The 16588-nt window shown below is 45.6% G+C and overlaps 1 protein-coding gene across 1 annotated transcript in view; it reads right to left on the minus strand.

Moving 5' to 3' along the window:
• Window positions 1-3050: 3050 nt before the first annotated feature.
• FAM83H (family with sequence similarity 83 member H) overlaps window positions 3051-16588 on the minus strand; it is a 573091-nt gene continuing 559553 nt past the window's right edge. Inside the window, exon 5 of the mRNA XM_069621880.1 lies at window positions 3051-13411. Within this exon, the coding sequence (XP_069477981.1) occupies window positions 10618-13411 (2794 nt within the window). The 3' untranslated portion in view covers window positions 3051-10617. The remainder of the gene's footprint in view (window positions 13412-16588) is intronic.

Here is a 16588-nt window from a genome sequence, read left to right on the forward strand (position 1 = left end):
GACTCTGTGAGGCTAACATTTTGCAAGACTTTGAAAGCACATGATTCTCTTAAACACCTAGGCCCTCCTGAGTGAACACAGTAGCCATCGCACCTCCAAGTGGTTTTGTTCCAATGTTCCGGTCCGGCTTTGTAAATCACTACACTCTGTTAAGGTCTGCAATCATTTCCGCAACTTATGTCATGTGATATTCCTTTTCATCACTTGGTTGGGTCGTTCCAGATTTTCCCTGGACGGTTCAGCTTTCGAATGAACAGCTTGGGAGTGGGTCGATTGATGCTTTCAATTGGTTTCCATTTCTGTTTGTCTCTTTCTTGACACGCCTCTAAAGATGAGAAGACATGCAACAGTGAGAGAGAACCACCTGATGAACTGTCCTGCTGATATAATGGCTCTGTGATCCTCAACATCGTTGGTACCTCAGCGGATATTGTTAAACGTCACCAATATCCCAGAGAGGCCGGTGCCTGTAGCGGTGCAGGGAATCTGTGATAGCTACAGGCAACATGCCCTATAGCAGAATAGCAGTACTTTTTTATTTTACCATCAGGTGTTACACTCCCAGTACATTTAGTGAAATCATGTTGACATATGGAGCTATATCCAACACCAGCTGTAGCTAGGAAAATCAAGCAATGGGAAGCAGGATATGATGTTGCTCACATGGGCGGCACTGACACATGTTTGTAACATACTATAGTACACTTGTCTGGTTGGCCTCTGCATTTTGTTTAGTTCCTCAGATGCCTCAACTGTGGTAGCCTATTACAAGATGGAGGCCGGTTTGCTGTCTGGGTCAAGTTACACAAGTAGATGAATTTGATCTTGAACCTGGGCAGCCCCGGTCTGTACGGTTGTGTACTAATTGACCTTTTCACAATTGACCTCGGGAGAATTGACCTAATTTAGAAGGTCAATTAGGACATATATGCGGGGGAAAACCCCCGCAACCCCTCACACCCAATCCAAAACCCGCTGCAGCCCCCCACCCAATCCACTTATATTATTTATAATCCAAAACCAACCCAATACATATAATAAATAACTAAAATGATATAAAGGTCAATTGTGCAGAAGGTCAATTAGGACCACTATAATTAGGTCAATTGTGCAAAAGGTCAATTATAAAAGGTCAATTTGGGTAATACCGTCTGTACGGCTGTCCTGGTGTGCCATAGCTTTAGCACAGCATTAAATGGATAGTGTTTATAATAGTGTGGGAACAGGTTGGTTTCTGTTCTAACAAGCCCACAGGCGTATGTTGCTGATGGCATTGGCACTATCAACAGCTTGTGTGAAATAGTGCAGGCTGTTTGTTACCATCCAGCTACTGCGTCCAGCCTGCATACAGAAGTCTGGAGAGCATCATGCTTGCAAAGGTTTCGTCATCAGTTTTTGTGAACTGTGCGCCTCTGCAATGGCGCATCTAAATGGACATAGTGGGCGCCTACAATGTACGCTGCTAGGTGGACATAACCCTACTATGCAGCATTGCAGAAAAGAAGGATCACTTAATAGTAATAACTCAGTCAAAGTAATAAAGATCTCCTACCCCTGGTAGTCAAGGTGAAATGTGGGAAAGTAGATCATGCTGGCAGAAAGACTGACTAAAACGAGTGGTAAGAAGTAGTAGAAAAGAACTCTCCACGAATAAACGTGAACATGATAATCACGGACAAAATGCAACATCCTTCCACTTAAGAGACACTCATTCCCGGCACCCTGGCAACCATGCACGTACACTATGCTTTACTGCAACCTGGGATGGTGAAGAGAGACACTGTCATGTAGACGAGCATATATCAATAGCAGTTGTACGCTACAGAAATGCCAGTGACATGAGATACCACGATGTTGAGTTGGTTGAGCATCCATCAGGGAAGATATGGGGAAGCAACAGCAGTAAACGCTTCACAAATGCCATCCGCATGAGATACCGCAATGGTTGAGTTTGTTGAACATCTATCGGGGAAGCAATAGACGTGAAAGCTACACGAATGCAAGCGGCTTCAGATACTGCGATGGTTGAGTTTGTTGAGCATCCATCAGGGCAGATATGGGCAAGCAATAGAAGGGAACGCTACACAAATGCAAGCAGCATGATATACCGCAACGGTTGAGTTTGTTGAGCATCCATCAGGGCAGATATGGGGAAGCACTAGAAGGGAACACTACACAAATGCAAGCAGCATGATATACCGCAACGGTTGAGTTTGTTGAGCATCCATCAGGGCAGATATGGGGAAGCAATTGAAGGGAATGCTACACAACTGCAAGCGCATGAGATACCGCAATGGTTGAGTTAGTTGAGCATCCATCGGGGAAGCTATGGGGAAGCAATAGAAGTGAACCCTAAACAAATGCAAGCGCATGAGATACCGCAATGGTTGAGTTTGTTGAGCATCCATCGGGGAAGCTATGGGGAAGCAATAGACATGAAAGCTACATGAATGCCAGTGGCCTGAGATACCGCAATGGTTGAGTTTATTGAGCATCTATCGGGGAAGCTATGGAGAAGCAATAGACATGAAAGCTACACGAATGCCAGTGGCTTGAGATACCGCGATGGTTGAGTTTATTGAGCATCAATCGGGGAAGCTATGGGGAAGCAATAGAAGGGAACGCTACACAAATGCAAGCAGCATGATATTCAGCGATGGTTGAGTTTGTTGAGCATGCATCGGGGAAGAAACAGAACTTAGAGAAGAGATCCCAGTAGGAAAAAATCCCTTTCCTAAGAATGATCCAAAGACCAGGATTAGGGAAACTGATCATCCACTGGGAAAGTTACTGAATATTAATTTATACCCTTTTTGCAATAATTTCGGCCATCTTCATTTTCATAAAAACAGTTATTCTTGCAAAAGTTGGAATTTAGAATGCACCCCTTATTATTTAAATAATCTTATGATTATAATGCCATGTACGCTCTATATGATGGCAATAGTCCCAATGGATTCTAATAAAAAACCTAACAGGAGGCATCAGAAACTGCACACAAGTGCAACATGCTGGGACATATATTAAAATAGCACAATGAACATCTGGGCTTTGCTTAAAATAGTTTATTGTATTCAACAACGGTTTAAAAATGTTTATTTCATGTAGAAACAATGACAGTGTGTAAGTTTGACAATATACAGATTTAAAACCAGCCCGACCCCTCCCCACCCAAGTTTTCCAGAGAATCCGTCTCCAGGTGTTTGGTCCATGATTGTCAGGGTGCCTCAGTGGCGGCTGCCCATGCATGAGCTCAGAAAGCTTGCCCATCAAGGAAACGGTGAGCCTGCCAGCGGTTCTTCCTCCGTGCTGCTGGGTTAGGGTCCCTTGCCCACAACACTGTCACTGCTCCGGCAACCTCTGCAGATGAAGCCACACATGCTCCCTGCTATAAGAGCAGAATATTCTATGAGGCCGTTCACTCCGGCAACCCCTAAGGTAACCCTTGATGCAGCGCCCTTAAAACACAAAAGTAACCTCCGATGTGGGTCTCGTGTGGACCCATCCTTTCAGACAGGATGGGGATTTGGGGCTGGATAGAAGCAGCCTTGCAGGGTCCCTTCGATGAGGGGATGCTCCAAGGTTTGGGACATGGACTTCTACTGGCCAGAGCACGTCCCTTGCCCATCAGAAACAGACCTCCTTATGAAAGCCTACAGTTTTCCACTGCCTGGTGATATTGTGCCCAGACCCTGCCCAACCCCAACTCGCCTCTCAGCAAAGTTAAGGCCTTTCACCCTCCTCTTCGCCTTTCCAACGGTACAGGACGGGCCGCATTAGGGGTACGATGATAATGGTACAAACAACGTGTACTTTGAATAGCTACTATTTTCAAAATACTGTCCAAGTATGAGTTGGGATTGCATAAAATATCTACCGCAGAGGTCTACAGAGAGCACTGCTATGCAGCCCCCCACAGCGTCAGACCCCCTTTCCCACAAGTTGGTGTACTTTTATGATCACAGTGATGCAGCTTCTCCTCCAATCAGAGGCTTGATCCCAGAGCATGGACGTCTCAAACAGATCATCCAAAGATGGGTTCATTACACTAGCTTTCCGAATGCGTGCATTGAACACAGCAGTGTCTAGCAGGATGAGGTGCCGGTGTATATGTGTGTTTACCCCATGCACTACTTTCTAAGTACCCCTTTGGTAAATCTCACATATCATACCAACTCAGAACTAGGTGCTATGTTCATAATTTACCACTAGTTTTTACCGTTCACATCATATCCTATTCAGTCCTTATGTCAATGTGAGGTTAATAGGGCCCCATCTCCCTCTTAGCCTTCCCCAAGCCACACTAGGTCACTGTGAGGTTGTGTCCTGCACACCTCTCTCCAATCCGGCTCAAAGGTACTGCACGTTACTGTGTGGCGAAGACATGTCCATCTACCGCTTATGCTTCGCAAACACCCTTTTAGCCTGCCCAAAGATACTACAGTGCATCACAATGCGGGAATAAGACCTATCCATCCACCCTCTTATCATTCCCAAATGTACTGTATTTTGTTGGGAGAGTAACACATGACCCTCTTCTCCCCAATTTCACTATGAAGCAAAGGACAATCTTCTGAAGTTACATTTTCCTGTTTTCTTCAGGTTCAGTGAAAAAGATATCCTTGGAATAGCGAGGCCACTGAAATAATCACTCATATCTACTAAGTTCCATTGGTATCTTACTTGTGCAGTCTCTGTCAATTGTTACCTCTATTTCTACAGCTATTGCTACCAATCAACACATCGACATACTGATCCATCTACTTACATCCCTGGCCATCTATCTGAGGCTGCCTGCCAGCCTATCCGGTGAACTCTAGCTAACACTCGCCTTATTGAATTCAAGGCATGCCCTTGCCAAGCCAATGCCTACAGCGTGCTATGGAGAGTGGAAGTGCTCATGCAATCTTGCAGCATGTCACTGGGGAGTGACTGTCTGTTATCCCCTCATCCATTTCTAGTGTGTTACTGGGAGATGCACGACCCTCCATATGATCCCATCATCCACTCACACAGCAGGTCACTGAGGTGGAGGCCCCTCCATCTTATCCCCCAATACACTTCTACAGCATCCTCCACTCCTTAAATCCTGAAGCGTATTACTGGGGCTTGACTGTCTCTATTACCCTCTCATCCATTCCTAAAGCGTGCCATTGGGAGATGACGGGCCCACCATATTATCCAATCTTCCACTCGTACAGCAGGTTACTGTGAAGTGAAGGCTTCTCCATCTTATCCCCCAATACACTCCCACAGCATGTTACTGAGCAGGAAAGGCCACTCCCTCAATCCTTAACCATGTTACTGGGAAGGGAAGGCCGGATACAGGTATCACCTCATGCTCGCCTACACAGTGTCACTGGGAGGTGAAGGGGTTACTCCCAACCCCCTTCCACTCCGATAGCGTGTCACTGAGAGGTGAATTATTTCTCTAGCTCATTACTCCTGTAGCAGGTTATTGGGAAGTGAAGGCCCCTCCTCCTATTCACTCATTCAATCCTGGATCATGTTACTGGGAGGTGAAGGCTTTTTCACTCTTATCCCATCATCCATTCCTATAGAGTGTTACTAAGAGGTGAAGGCTTCTTCTAATCCACTCCTATAGCATATTACTAGGAGGTGAAGGCTTTTCCCCTCTTATGCTTTCCTCCACTCCTACTGCGTTTTACTAGGAAGTGGAGGCCTCTTCACTCTTATCCCATCATCCACTCCTATAGTGTGCTACTAGGAAGTGGAGGCTTCTTCACTCTTATCCCATCATCCACTCCTATAGCGTGCTACTAGGAAGTGGAGGCTTCTTCACTCTTATCCCATCATCCACTCCTATAGTGTGCTAGTAGGAAGTGGAGGCTTCTTCACTCTTATCCCATCATCCACTCATATAGCAAGTTACTAGGAAGCAGAGGCCTCTTCACTCTTATCCCATCATCCACTCCTATAGCATGTTACTAGGAAGTGGAGGCTTCTTCACTCTTATGCTTTCCTCCACTCCTACTGCTTGTTACTAGGAAGTGGAGGCTACGTCACTCACCCATCATCCACTCCTACTGTATGTTACTAGGAAATGGAGGCTTCTTCACTCTTATCCCATCATCCACTCCTATAGAGAGTGTTACTAGGAAGTGGAGGCTTCTTCACTCTTATACCATCATCCACTCATATAGCGTGCTACTAGGAAGTGGAGGCTTCTTCACTCTTATGCTTTCCTCCCCTCCTACTGCTTGTTACTAGGAAGTGGAGGCTACGTCACTCACTGATCATCCACTCCTACTGTGTGTTACTAGGAAGTGGAGGCCTCTTCACTCTTATCCCATCATCCCCTCCTATAGCGTGCTACTAGGAAGTGGAGGCTCCTTCACTCTTATCCCATCATCCACTCCTACTGCTTGTTACTAGGAAGTGGAGGCTCCTTCACTCTTATCCCATCATCCACTACTATAGCATGTTACTAGGAAGTGGAGGCTTCTTCACTCTTATGCTTTCCTCCACTCCTACTGCTTGTTACTAGGAAGTGGAGGCTTCTTCACTCTTATCCCATCATCCACTTGTATAGCGTGTTATTTGGAGGTGAATGCTTTCTTTACGTTATTACCACATCCACTCCTGGATCATGTTAGTGGGAGATGAAGGCCTGTTCATCACATCTCTTACTTCTCTACCTTATCCCATCATCCAGGGCTCAATGTGGTACTGGGAGGCTAAATCCTGCCCCTCGTATCCTCTTACCCATGCCTGCAGAACGTTACTGGGTGTGGACGCCTCTCGCTCTCATTCCCTTATCCAATTCTACAATACATTACTGGGAAGTAAATGCAACCCCACAGAAGAACTGCCAGTAAGATAGATCAGCGGGTTGAGCACTTCCTCATGAGGTCCTTGTGTGCTGTGAAGGCAGCAGGCTCGAATCCCAGCATGTCAACTCAGCCTTTCGTCTTATGAGGTTGTTAAATGAACACCAATTTCGTTAGGGTAATAATACATGTATATAAAAATGTTATTTGCACAGTGAGTTGGCGTAAGCGGTATAAAAAAAATAGGGGGCACGTGTGACTCAAGTGCAACGTGTACTTCCCATGTTTCCTAAGCCCTCCCACCCCCAAACCACATATGTTCAACTCTAATCCAGCAAGGAAAGTTTAACTTCCAGGAGCATATCATGTAAGGCTGTATCCCAAACGGGCTGCAATGTACAGGCAAAATTTCACGCCTAGCCTTTAGCGCAGGCCTATTTACATACAGTCTGCAAATATACACAGGCAATTTCGTACACCATACTGTCCCTTTCGCCTTTTCCAGTAATCAAAGGTGACAAAATGTTCCCAATAAAATACATCATCGTAGAAAAATGCACACTTGCTTCTAGGACCAGAAAAATAAAAATCCTTTGCTGTGAGATTTTGGAGAAGAAAGTTGTGTCCACTCAGTACTTTGTGACAACATGCTTACTTTTGCAAAAAAACGATTTGATTTTCAGCTCAGAGAAGGGCCGGACTTCATAGAATTTGCAAAATGCCGCGACGTGCCAGCGGAATCGTGGCAGAGTCACTCAGTTAAGTAGTTAGGGCCAGCAGGACATGGCCCCAACCCCACAGAACGTATAGAAGCACTGGCCTGGATGGACCATCTCGGTGCCAGTGAAAAACGCATCCTTCAAAGAGCAGCACAAGGGATAAACAGAACACAGGCGCAGAGTGATGACATCACCAGCCGTTTCTCCCACTGGTTTCAGGAAGTGCTGCAATCAGCAGTGCAGCACCACGTTTAGGCAGGCGCCAGAGATTTGGAGCAGTCGTCCTGCTGTATGGATTTCTCTGCTGAAACTATAGTACGACCAAAAAGCATTGCTTTTTAATCATGATGGGATACGTGGAGTTCCCTCCTCCCCATGCTCGTGGACATAGAATGCGTCTTCCTTTTAGCCAGAAATTCTAACGTGTCTTTAGATCCATTATCCCCACTCTCATACAGTGACCTATTTTAGGCCTCCTACCGAATTGAATAATGCAGCCTCTTACATACCTCTCATCCGTTCGAGTCCCAGCGGCGGGTGAAAACGCCCAAATTCGTTTTTGGCAGGTGAGAATTCATTAAAGAGAATGGACAGGTAAGGGGCTTGGCGGGTGAGTGAACTGATTCGCTGGTGGGTGACACCCGCCCAAAGTGTCCGAGTTGAGAGGTACGAGGCCTTACAATGGGTCAATTCCCCATGATTTTCCCCTATCCCTTGTTTTTTAGTCTGAGCATCAGTACATTCTTAGCACCCCCTGCTGGGACCTCCAATATAAACCACACTACACTTTGGTAGCTCATCTCTGGACTTCAACTAGTGACAATAGAGGCACTTTAGTAAAGCAGGCACTGCACCAGCCCACAATGCCACACACAACAAGGAGTGCCCCTCTCCCGCTAGGCTTGCAAAGCTTCACAAGAGTTACAAGGCTCCATCAGCATGTAGCTCACGGTCACAGGAATTGCGGTACTGGTTTTGTACCGCTTGTCTGAGGCCAGAGCGCCATTTTCTTTTGCAATATGGGCCAATATGCAGAGGTAGTCCAATAAAAACAATCCAGAATAAACTGCCCGTTTCTGGCTACTGGTGTTGAGGGGGAGACACAGATGCGCGCATAGGAGCACGTGAGCCTTTTGACTTTGTGGTCACATTTGTAATTCGCCAGCTACTGGAAGTTACAGTTCGCGTGGACCCCATTTAAGTGAAGATCTCTGCCTACCCAAGATCCAGGGGCTAGCACTCTGTCCGCCTCACAAACCGGCTGGGACCCTGCCTGTTCTTACCACTAAGCAGCACTTTCCTATGGCAAGGGCTGGCTGCTTCAATCCCTACCACCAATTTAATACTGACAGCCATCTGGGGAACTTTGGACCACCTTTCTCTTGCTTTTTATAGAACTGTTTATTAGACGTCTTTCACACACAGCCCGAATCTATTGTTACAAGAAACTTTCTGCCAGGCCTTCCTGAGTAAAGGGCACTGCCGGGAGGATTTAAGAGGTGGGAACAAACCCAAGAAGGATTCGCATACGGAGCACAGTGTCCCTACACAGCCTCTGAGATCAGAGGGGTTTTAGAATTGCGCTTAAAAAAAGAAATACACTCTAAATCAGTGTTCTGCTCCTTTATATGCCGTTGCCCAATTTCCCCCCTCAAGATGGTAATCAAACAAGATCACGTTACATTTTTGTCAATTTAAGGAAAATAAAAGCCTTTGTTCTTCCTTTTCCCAAAGACTGTGTCCATCCCTATTTGGGGAAAGCTAGCAGTGATGTCTGATCAGGCAGGTGACTACAGTATTGTACTGTGTTTGCGGCGTCGCGTCAGGCCACAGTTCCCGCGTGGCTTGGAAAGCGTAAGAAACGTGCTGATATTTGGCAATGTGGTTGGAGCTTCTCTAAGAGCTCACTGATGGAAACCTGAGACGCTACCACATCCCCTGGTCCCTGCTGTGCAAGGCAAGGTGCATGTAAACAAGCCATTGCACTTGGTCTACAATGGGGAAACTGAGGAACAGGCTCAGCCCATTATGCACACTGCTGTGGCACAGCCACCGATCTAAGACACTGAAGAATTGAGCCATTTATTTTAAGCCTTGTTCCGGGGCTGGAGGGACCGGTTATCTTGGGAACCGAGATGCTGAGGAGATATTGGCAGAAGGGTAGGCTGCGGCCATTGGGTTGCTCCAAAATGGTGGGTTTCAAACCTGTTCTTTTTCTCGATCTTTTTGTTGAATATAACATTTATAGTGTTTCATGATATGTGCATTTAAGACAACAACCCATACGAACATTCTAGGTGCCAACAATCCATTTTGAACCCAGTACAAAGCTCTGCTTTCCTACTAGGTATTTAATGGTCAGTCCTAGGGAGGGATTCTATACTCAACAATACTTTCTAGTTTTAGGGAATTCAGTACTAAAGAGGAGAGCGTGCCCTTGATTTTTCCAGTGATTGCAAGAGTCGTATGTACCACAGTACACTGACATTTCCATTAGAAGAAACATGAAGGTCATTCATTTAGGATTTGCAGTGCAGGTTTTATGCAATTAGGACCCAATCATAGCAGCCTGCAGTACTGTTTTTTGTATCGCTATCTTGGTTAGCTAGATTACATGGTACTACGAGAGAGACGTTAGCCTAAAAACAGGCAGGGCAGCTCTTCTCTCATCCAAAAGATGTTCTAGCTTACAGCATACTTTTACAAGAAAGCTATTTGTGTGAGTAGGCAGCAAAGAGAGAAGAAAACGGACAATGTCTTCCACAGACTAGTGAAGCATCAGTGGCTCTCATGTTGGCGGTGTCTTAGTGGGGATCTGGTAGGTGTATTTACACAGTAAAGTTCAGGTCAAATGACAAGCCTCACCAATGGTCATGTGGCACCATAAATAGCATTCATCTTCAAGTAGGCCTCCAGTGAGAAGCAATGCGCCTGCGCTACCTGACTGGCCTCTTAGGCACTTGACAAGTCTCTGTAAGCCTGTCATAATTATGGCTTATTCAAATGAAGCACCTAAACTTAGCCAGAACTAACCAACCCGCTTCCCTTCCCCCATCATCCTATAAGACAGTTTTGGCATAGGAATTTGTAATTAACAGTTCTTTAGATCATTTTTTGTTTTTAAAAGTGCCCAATATTTTAGGCATAAATTTGCTAATCCGCCTGTCTTTATCCGCCTCGCCCTCTGATTCTCCATTGTTTGGTTGCTCATCCTTTTTGCAGAAGACCTCGAACCTGCTGTAGACACGTTTCTCTTTACGCATGCTTTCCATCTTCTTCAAAATGGTATCCTTTTCCTCAGTCGATGTTTGGGGTGGTCTCATGAAGCGACTCCGGCTGACAAAGCTGTCAGCTCGGCTGAGGGACTCCTCCTTTTGAGGGGCCTCTTCCACTTGGCTCTCCAGTGAATTGGTGCTGGCGCTGCGTTTGGGATTATCGTCCTCATTGTTGGGTTGGTTCCCCTGCTGTGCTTGCTTGGCCATCTCAGCACGATTCTTCTGGCTGTTGGCAGAGATTTGCTCAAGAATAACCTTGGTATCATCACGCAAGTTGCTACTGTAAATTACATTGGATGATGAAGAGGGAAACCGGCTTTGGGGGGATTGGCTGCTCTTTGGCGTGGGTGCCGGTGTAGGTGGTGATGGTGGTGGTGCTGATCCTACTCCAGCTTTTTGGACTTTCTCACTATTGTCTGTCACTGCTATTGATTCCTGAATGTCCCCTTTTGAGAGTCGCTTATAGGACAGGTTTTGCTTCTCTAATTTAGCACTGTCGGAAGACGATTCCTCCTCTGCCTTATTTTCGACTTTTGGATTCAAAAACTGTTTAAATTTTAAAGATCCTCTCCTCAAAAACTCCATTGCAGTCGGCTCCTGTTTATCTTCCTCCTGCTTATTTCCAAAAGTTAATGGTTCTGGATTCCTTGATAGACTTTCCATGGCATTGCCAAAAATTAAAGCAGAGTTTAGTTTGCTTGGTGGTGCCTTAACTTCAAGAAATGACTGTTTCGATGCCTCCTCGATTTCTGCTAACGAGGTGAGATGATCTCTCATTTCCGTAACAGCAGGCTTACTGCTCTCCGTCGTGCATATCTGAGAGGCCATCTTTTCAACTTTGCTGCTCATGTTTATGACATGTGTGTCATTGTTTAGGAGGTCTTTGAAGGTCGAATTTACTGAAGACATGCTATACTGTGCATCCAGAAGTGTGCGGCTGAAAGATTCCTTCGAGTCCAGCACCTTGGACTCCATGCTCTTATATTGCATGGCTTCTATACTTTTCCTATGGATGCCCTGGGTTTCTACCTCTTGAACCCTGGACACAGCTGTACCCTGGCTCACCGACATGTTCTCTGGGTCTTTACTTATGGACTTGTATTTCTCCAAAATTTGGGCCACTTTGGCTGACATTTTCCCAGTTTCTGTTTCATTGGTGACTTCACTTGTAGATTCATCTTTCTGGAAGCGCTGCACTTTGCCTACCACCGAATTATGCTGCTCGACCTTGGAAGAGCTGAAGATCAGTGACGATCTCAGTCGTGAGCTTCTCTGGATCAGCGGGTTGATTCTGGACCTAAACGAATCATGTTTAACTATGGAGGTGTCTTCGCCTTCTTTTTCCACCACTGCCACCTCCCTGGCTTTTTCTGCCTCCAAGGCAGAGGTGTTGAACATGCCAGTAGGTCTGTAAGGCGGAATCGGATCAATGGAGTACCTTGCTAGAGTGTCACTGGGGTTCATTGTTCTTTCGGCAGGCACTACCGCTCCAAATGTTTTGTACGTAGGAATGTCATCTACAGCATACTTTGCCAGTGTTTCACTATTGGGCACCGCTCTATCTGGGGGAACCAAAGCATCATCATCATATTCCGATTCCATTGGCATCGGGAGTCCCTCGTCTCCCTGATCAGGCTGATATGCACTCATGTAAGATGAAATTCTCCAGTTTCGTAGACCCTGCTTGTTTTCCTGAGGTTTCTTATCCAGATCTTGATCTTGGAAGAATTGTCTTTGTTCCAGGCTCTGTTTCTGGGTTGGAGATGTCTGGCATATGTACTTCTGGCCAACATTTTGCCTTCTCTGCATTCTGTGACCGAGCCTACCATCCGCTCCAATATCCACCTTGTCCGATCCAAGGCGTGCTTCCCGGGAGGAGCTGGAATGCACATAGTCGAGCCGCACTGGAAAACCTTCCTGCAAGTAATTGGGTTCGACAGGCAGAGGCTCTGGAGGGTATCTGGGATCATTTCCATATTCATCTAGCTCTGGGAAGCCTTGACGACCAGCTCTGATTTTCTCAAATAGCCCCTGTGGCCGAGTGGGACGTTCAGCTTGGTAAAACTGTTGTTCCTTTTGGAAATGACTAGACTGGAATCTGTACTCATCATTGTTATTCACAAACAACTGCCTGCTGTACTGCTTGGAAGCAGAGTAGTTTTCATAGGTGCCCTCTGCAAAGCTGTGCCTCTTCAAGGCTTCCACCTCCATCTGGCGACTCCGCAGAAAAGCCCGGCTTTGTTCCATCTCCATCTGCATTGCCATCTTTTTTGGATCCATCCGCATTGCATTGCTTTCCGTTGTGTGACGCAGCATGTCATCACGGCGGAAAGCTGAAAGGTAATGCCTGTCTAGGTCAACCCTCTCTGCATAAGTGGGGAGGGAGTTCATTGAACTGTCGTCTCTAGGAAACATCATGTGAAGCTTCCTCTGGTACAAAGGCCGGGCTCCACCATAGGGCGCCATCGCATAGGGGTTGTCCATCTTCATCAGTGCACCGTCCAAAGGGACAAGGGGTTCAGACTGGGCAAAAAGAATCCTAAACTCTTCATCAAAGCTGGCAACTAGTTCCCCTTGAAAGATGTGAGCGATGCTGCGGTGGATCTTCTCAAAGGACCACATGAAGCTGTAAAAGAGGAAATAAGGAGACGTTAGACATTCTACTCCCAGCAATTGATAGAATTCCGAGAGACAGAGATGCTAAGATGTATCTGATAATTGAAATCCTATACTTAATAAACATCAAAGAACAGAAAATAGCAACATTTCCAACCAAAACAATTGTAGATTTAAGAGAGGACTGAGCCAGATCCTATCTGCCATTTTTCAGCTGTGAGGACAACAATTGCAAGCAAAGAGTGAGAAAGCTGTCCAATAAGTCGCACTGACCGTGAACCACCCATACGAATAAGACAAACATATCTTCCAAAATGATAGATAAACTGACGACGAGTAATGACTTAAAACATCAATTCCAAGATTTCTTGAACTATGGATTACGTCTGATCACTACCCAAGACACACAGTCTGTTTTTGGCAAATGAAGTTCATGAATTGCATGGATTTAAGTGCCTCTGATTCAACTTTTTTTTAAAATTCGAAGCAATTGAATTTCTTAAGATGTTGACTGATTAAAGTGAGTTTAGAAAAGAATGGCAGTCTGCATTTTCTTGGAATGTTGGACTGGTTTTGGCACCATTTGCCATCCTAATGCTAGACATGCCTGCAGCTGTAAGAGTTTTTTTAAGTACTATTTTTAAACTTTCCCTGTTTTGAATAATATGTTGCCCTAGGGATGTTGCACTGCAGTTCTACTAAAAGGTGGATGCATGTAACCAATGTTACCTGATCGATGACAACCACATCACGGCATCTTGTGATGACATGATTGAGCCACCTTTCTAATGGCTACATCACAGAGAGGCAGACAATGCCACATTCCAATTTAGCAATGTTAGGTTTGAATTTGTATTTTATTTAATTTTTGTAGAGCTTTCACCAAAGCGCTAAACAGGTCAAAAATAACAACGGTACAATCAAAAAGAGGCAGTACATTCCAAGTAATTAACAGACAGTGGGAAAGGAAAGTCATCATTTGTTGGAGGGAGTAGTTAGGAGATGGAATTCGAGGTTGATTTGGAAAAATGCATAAGTAGGAAGAGAAACAGATGAGAAAGGGAGAGAGTGCCAGGGGTTTAGGAACAGAAAGAAGAAACTGATCTTTGAGAACACAAAGCGCTCTACACTCCCAGTGGAGCAATCAGTGAGGAATGACGGAGAGGGGCGAGACCATGGATACATTTGAAACCAATGGAGAGGAATGGAAGAAAATATGAGATACAAAGGGATGAAGAGACATGGAGAGCAGAGAAGGGAAGATAGAAGAACCAGGAGGGAGAGAAAAGAGAAGACAGATTGATGAATTCAAGACAGAGCAGAATGGGGTACCAGTGAGAGGCAGGAAGACCAAATAAGAGGGCAGAACAACAATGAATCCATGAAAAGATCAGAAAAGTGATGAGAAGTTTAGTAGCGTAAAAACAAAGGTACAGTCGTGCACAACAAATCTTTAATAGACCGCAGCAGCGGTCAGTGTTAGTAATATGGAGGGAGGATGAAAGAGTGGTCGAAGGTAACACCCAGGTTACGAGCTGATGAAGAAAAAGGAAGAAGGGAGGGGGGGAGGAAAGGAAGGGAGGAGGAGGAAGGATGTAGCAGGAAAGAAGAGGACCTCCGTTTAGAGGGATTAAGATGAAGAAAGTGAGAAGACATTCAAGATTGGATAGCAGAATGACAGCTAGAGACAGTAGAGTATAAGAAGCAATACGTGCAGAGAGAGAGTGTAGAGTGAGCAAAGAGTCCCCAGAACGGGCCCTTGTGCAGTGGTCGAAGTGATCGGGAGCGGTTGGGAGCGGCGCTCCTCTACTATTTTAATTAAGTATTATCGTTCCTATACTTTTATTTTAAAAAGAAACCGTTCCAGAATGGTTTCGTTTTAAAATAAATGTGTAGGAAGAAGTTGAAACTTGCACTTTCACTGCAACGGACTGCACGTTTCCTCAAGCAGCAGGTTCATGTGTTTGGGGGGTTGTATTGTGTGTGGGAGGGGGCACGCCGGTGATGGGGTTTGTGGGGAGCGGGGCAGGCCAGCAGGGAACATAGTTCCACTACTTCTTTTTGTACACTTCGTCCACTGCCCTTGTGGGACTACATATAGGAGGGAGAGGGGGCCAGAGGTCTTAACATCCCAGGAGACAGAGTAGGAATGATTAGATAGATATGAGTGGCGCCACTTAAGGACAGAACAAGAGAAGCCCTGTGAATTCAGAGTGGAAAGAAGAAGCATGTGGTCAAAAGAGATTGAGGAGGATATGAATAGAGGAAAGCTTACAGTGATGGACAGAAGGGAGAGAATGAGAAACATGCAGAAGGGCAGTCTCTGTGAAGTGAGAAGGACGTAAACCAGATTGGAGTGGGGGAAGAAGTGAATGAATATTGAGATAAGAAGAGACTTGGGAGTAGACAGCACACTCCAGGAGCTTGGAAAGGAAGGGACATAGAGAGACGAGGCAGAAACAAGTGGGGACAGAGTGCTTTTTCAGGAGCGGAAGAATTGGGGCATGTTTGACTGCAGGGGGAAAGACAGAGAGAAAAGAGTTAATCAAGGAGGTACGGTAGGGGACAAGGTGAGGATAAACTAGAGGAATAAGAGCATAAGAGCAGAAGGGAAAGGATCCAATGGACAAGCAGTAGGGTGGGCACAAGCAAGAAGGACAGAGATGTCAACATCAGAAAGAGGGGGAAAAGAGGAAAGGAGTAGGGGGGAAAGGGTGGATGGACATTAACAGGTGAGAACGAGGGGTGGAGAGAGACAACTTTACAGATAAAGTAATTTGCAAAATCGTAGGAATAAAGAGGGGAGAGAAAAAAGGAGTGAGGAATTTGAGGGGAAAGGATCATGTGCACGTGCTGAACGAGGAAACATGGGTGTCAGGAGAAGAATAGTGTGAGATAAGAGAAGTAAAGATTTTGAGCTGAAGCAGTGCTATATAATAGAAGGAATGCAGCGAGGATAGAACAGAGAGGTCGGAGGAGGACTGGGACTTTTTCCACTGCTGTTCAGCCTTCTGGAAATTTGAGTGGTGAGGGTTTGGGTGAGACAGGATTGGGGGGTCTCCGATAAGAAGTAAAAAGGCGTAACAGGTTAATGCAGTCAAGGATAGATACAAGAGACTATTGAAAGAAGTTAACAGCATCATCAGGAAGGGGAGAAAAAGAAAGATAGAGGAATCAAAAGAATGAA

The sequence above is a fragment of the Ambystoma mexicanum genome, chromosome 5q, assembly GCF_040938575.1.
Source record: "Ambystoma mexicanum isolate Mex_15411 chromosome 5q, UKY_AmexF1_1, whole genome shotgun sequence".
Classification (NCBI taxonomy): domain Eukaryota; kingdom Metazoa; phylum Chordata; class Amphibia; order Caudata; family Ambystomatidae; genus Ambystoma; species Ambystoma mexicanum.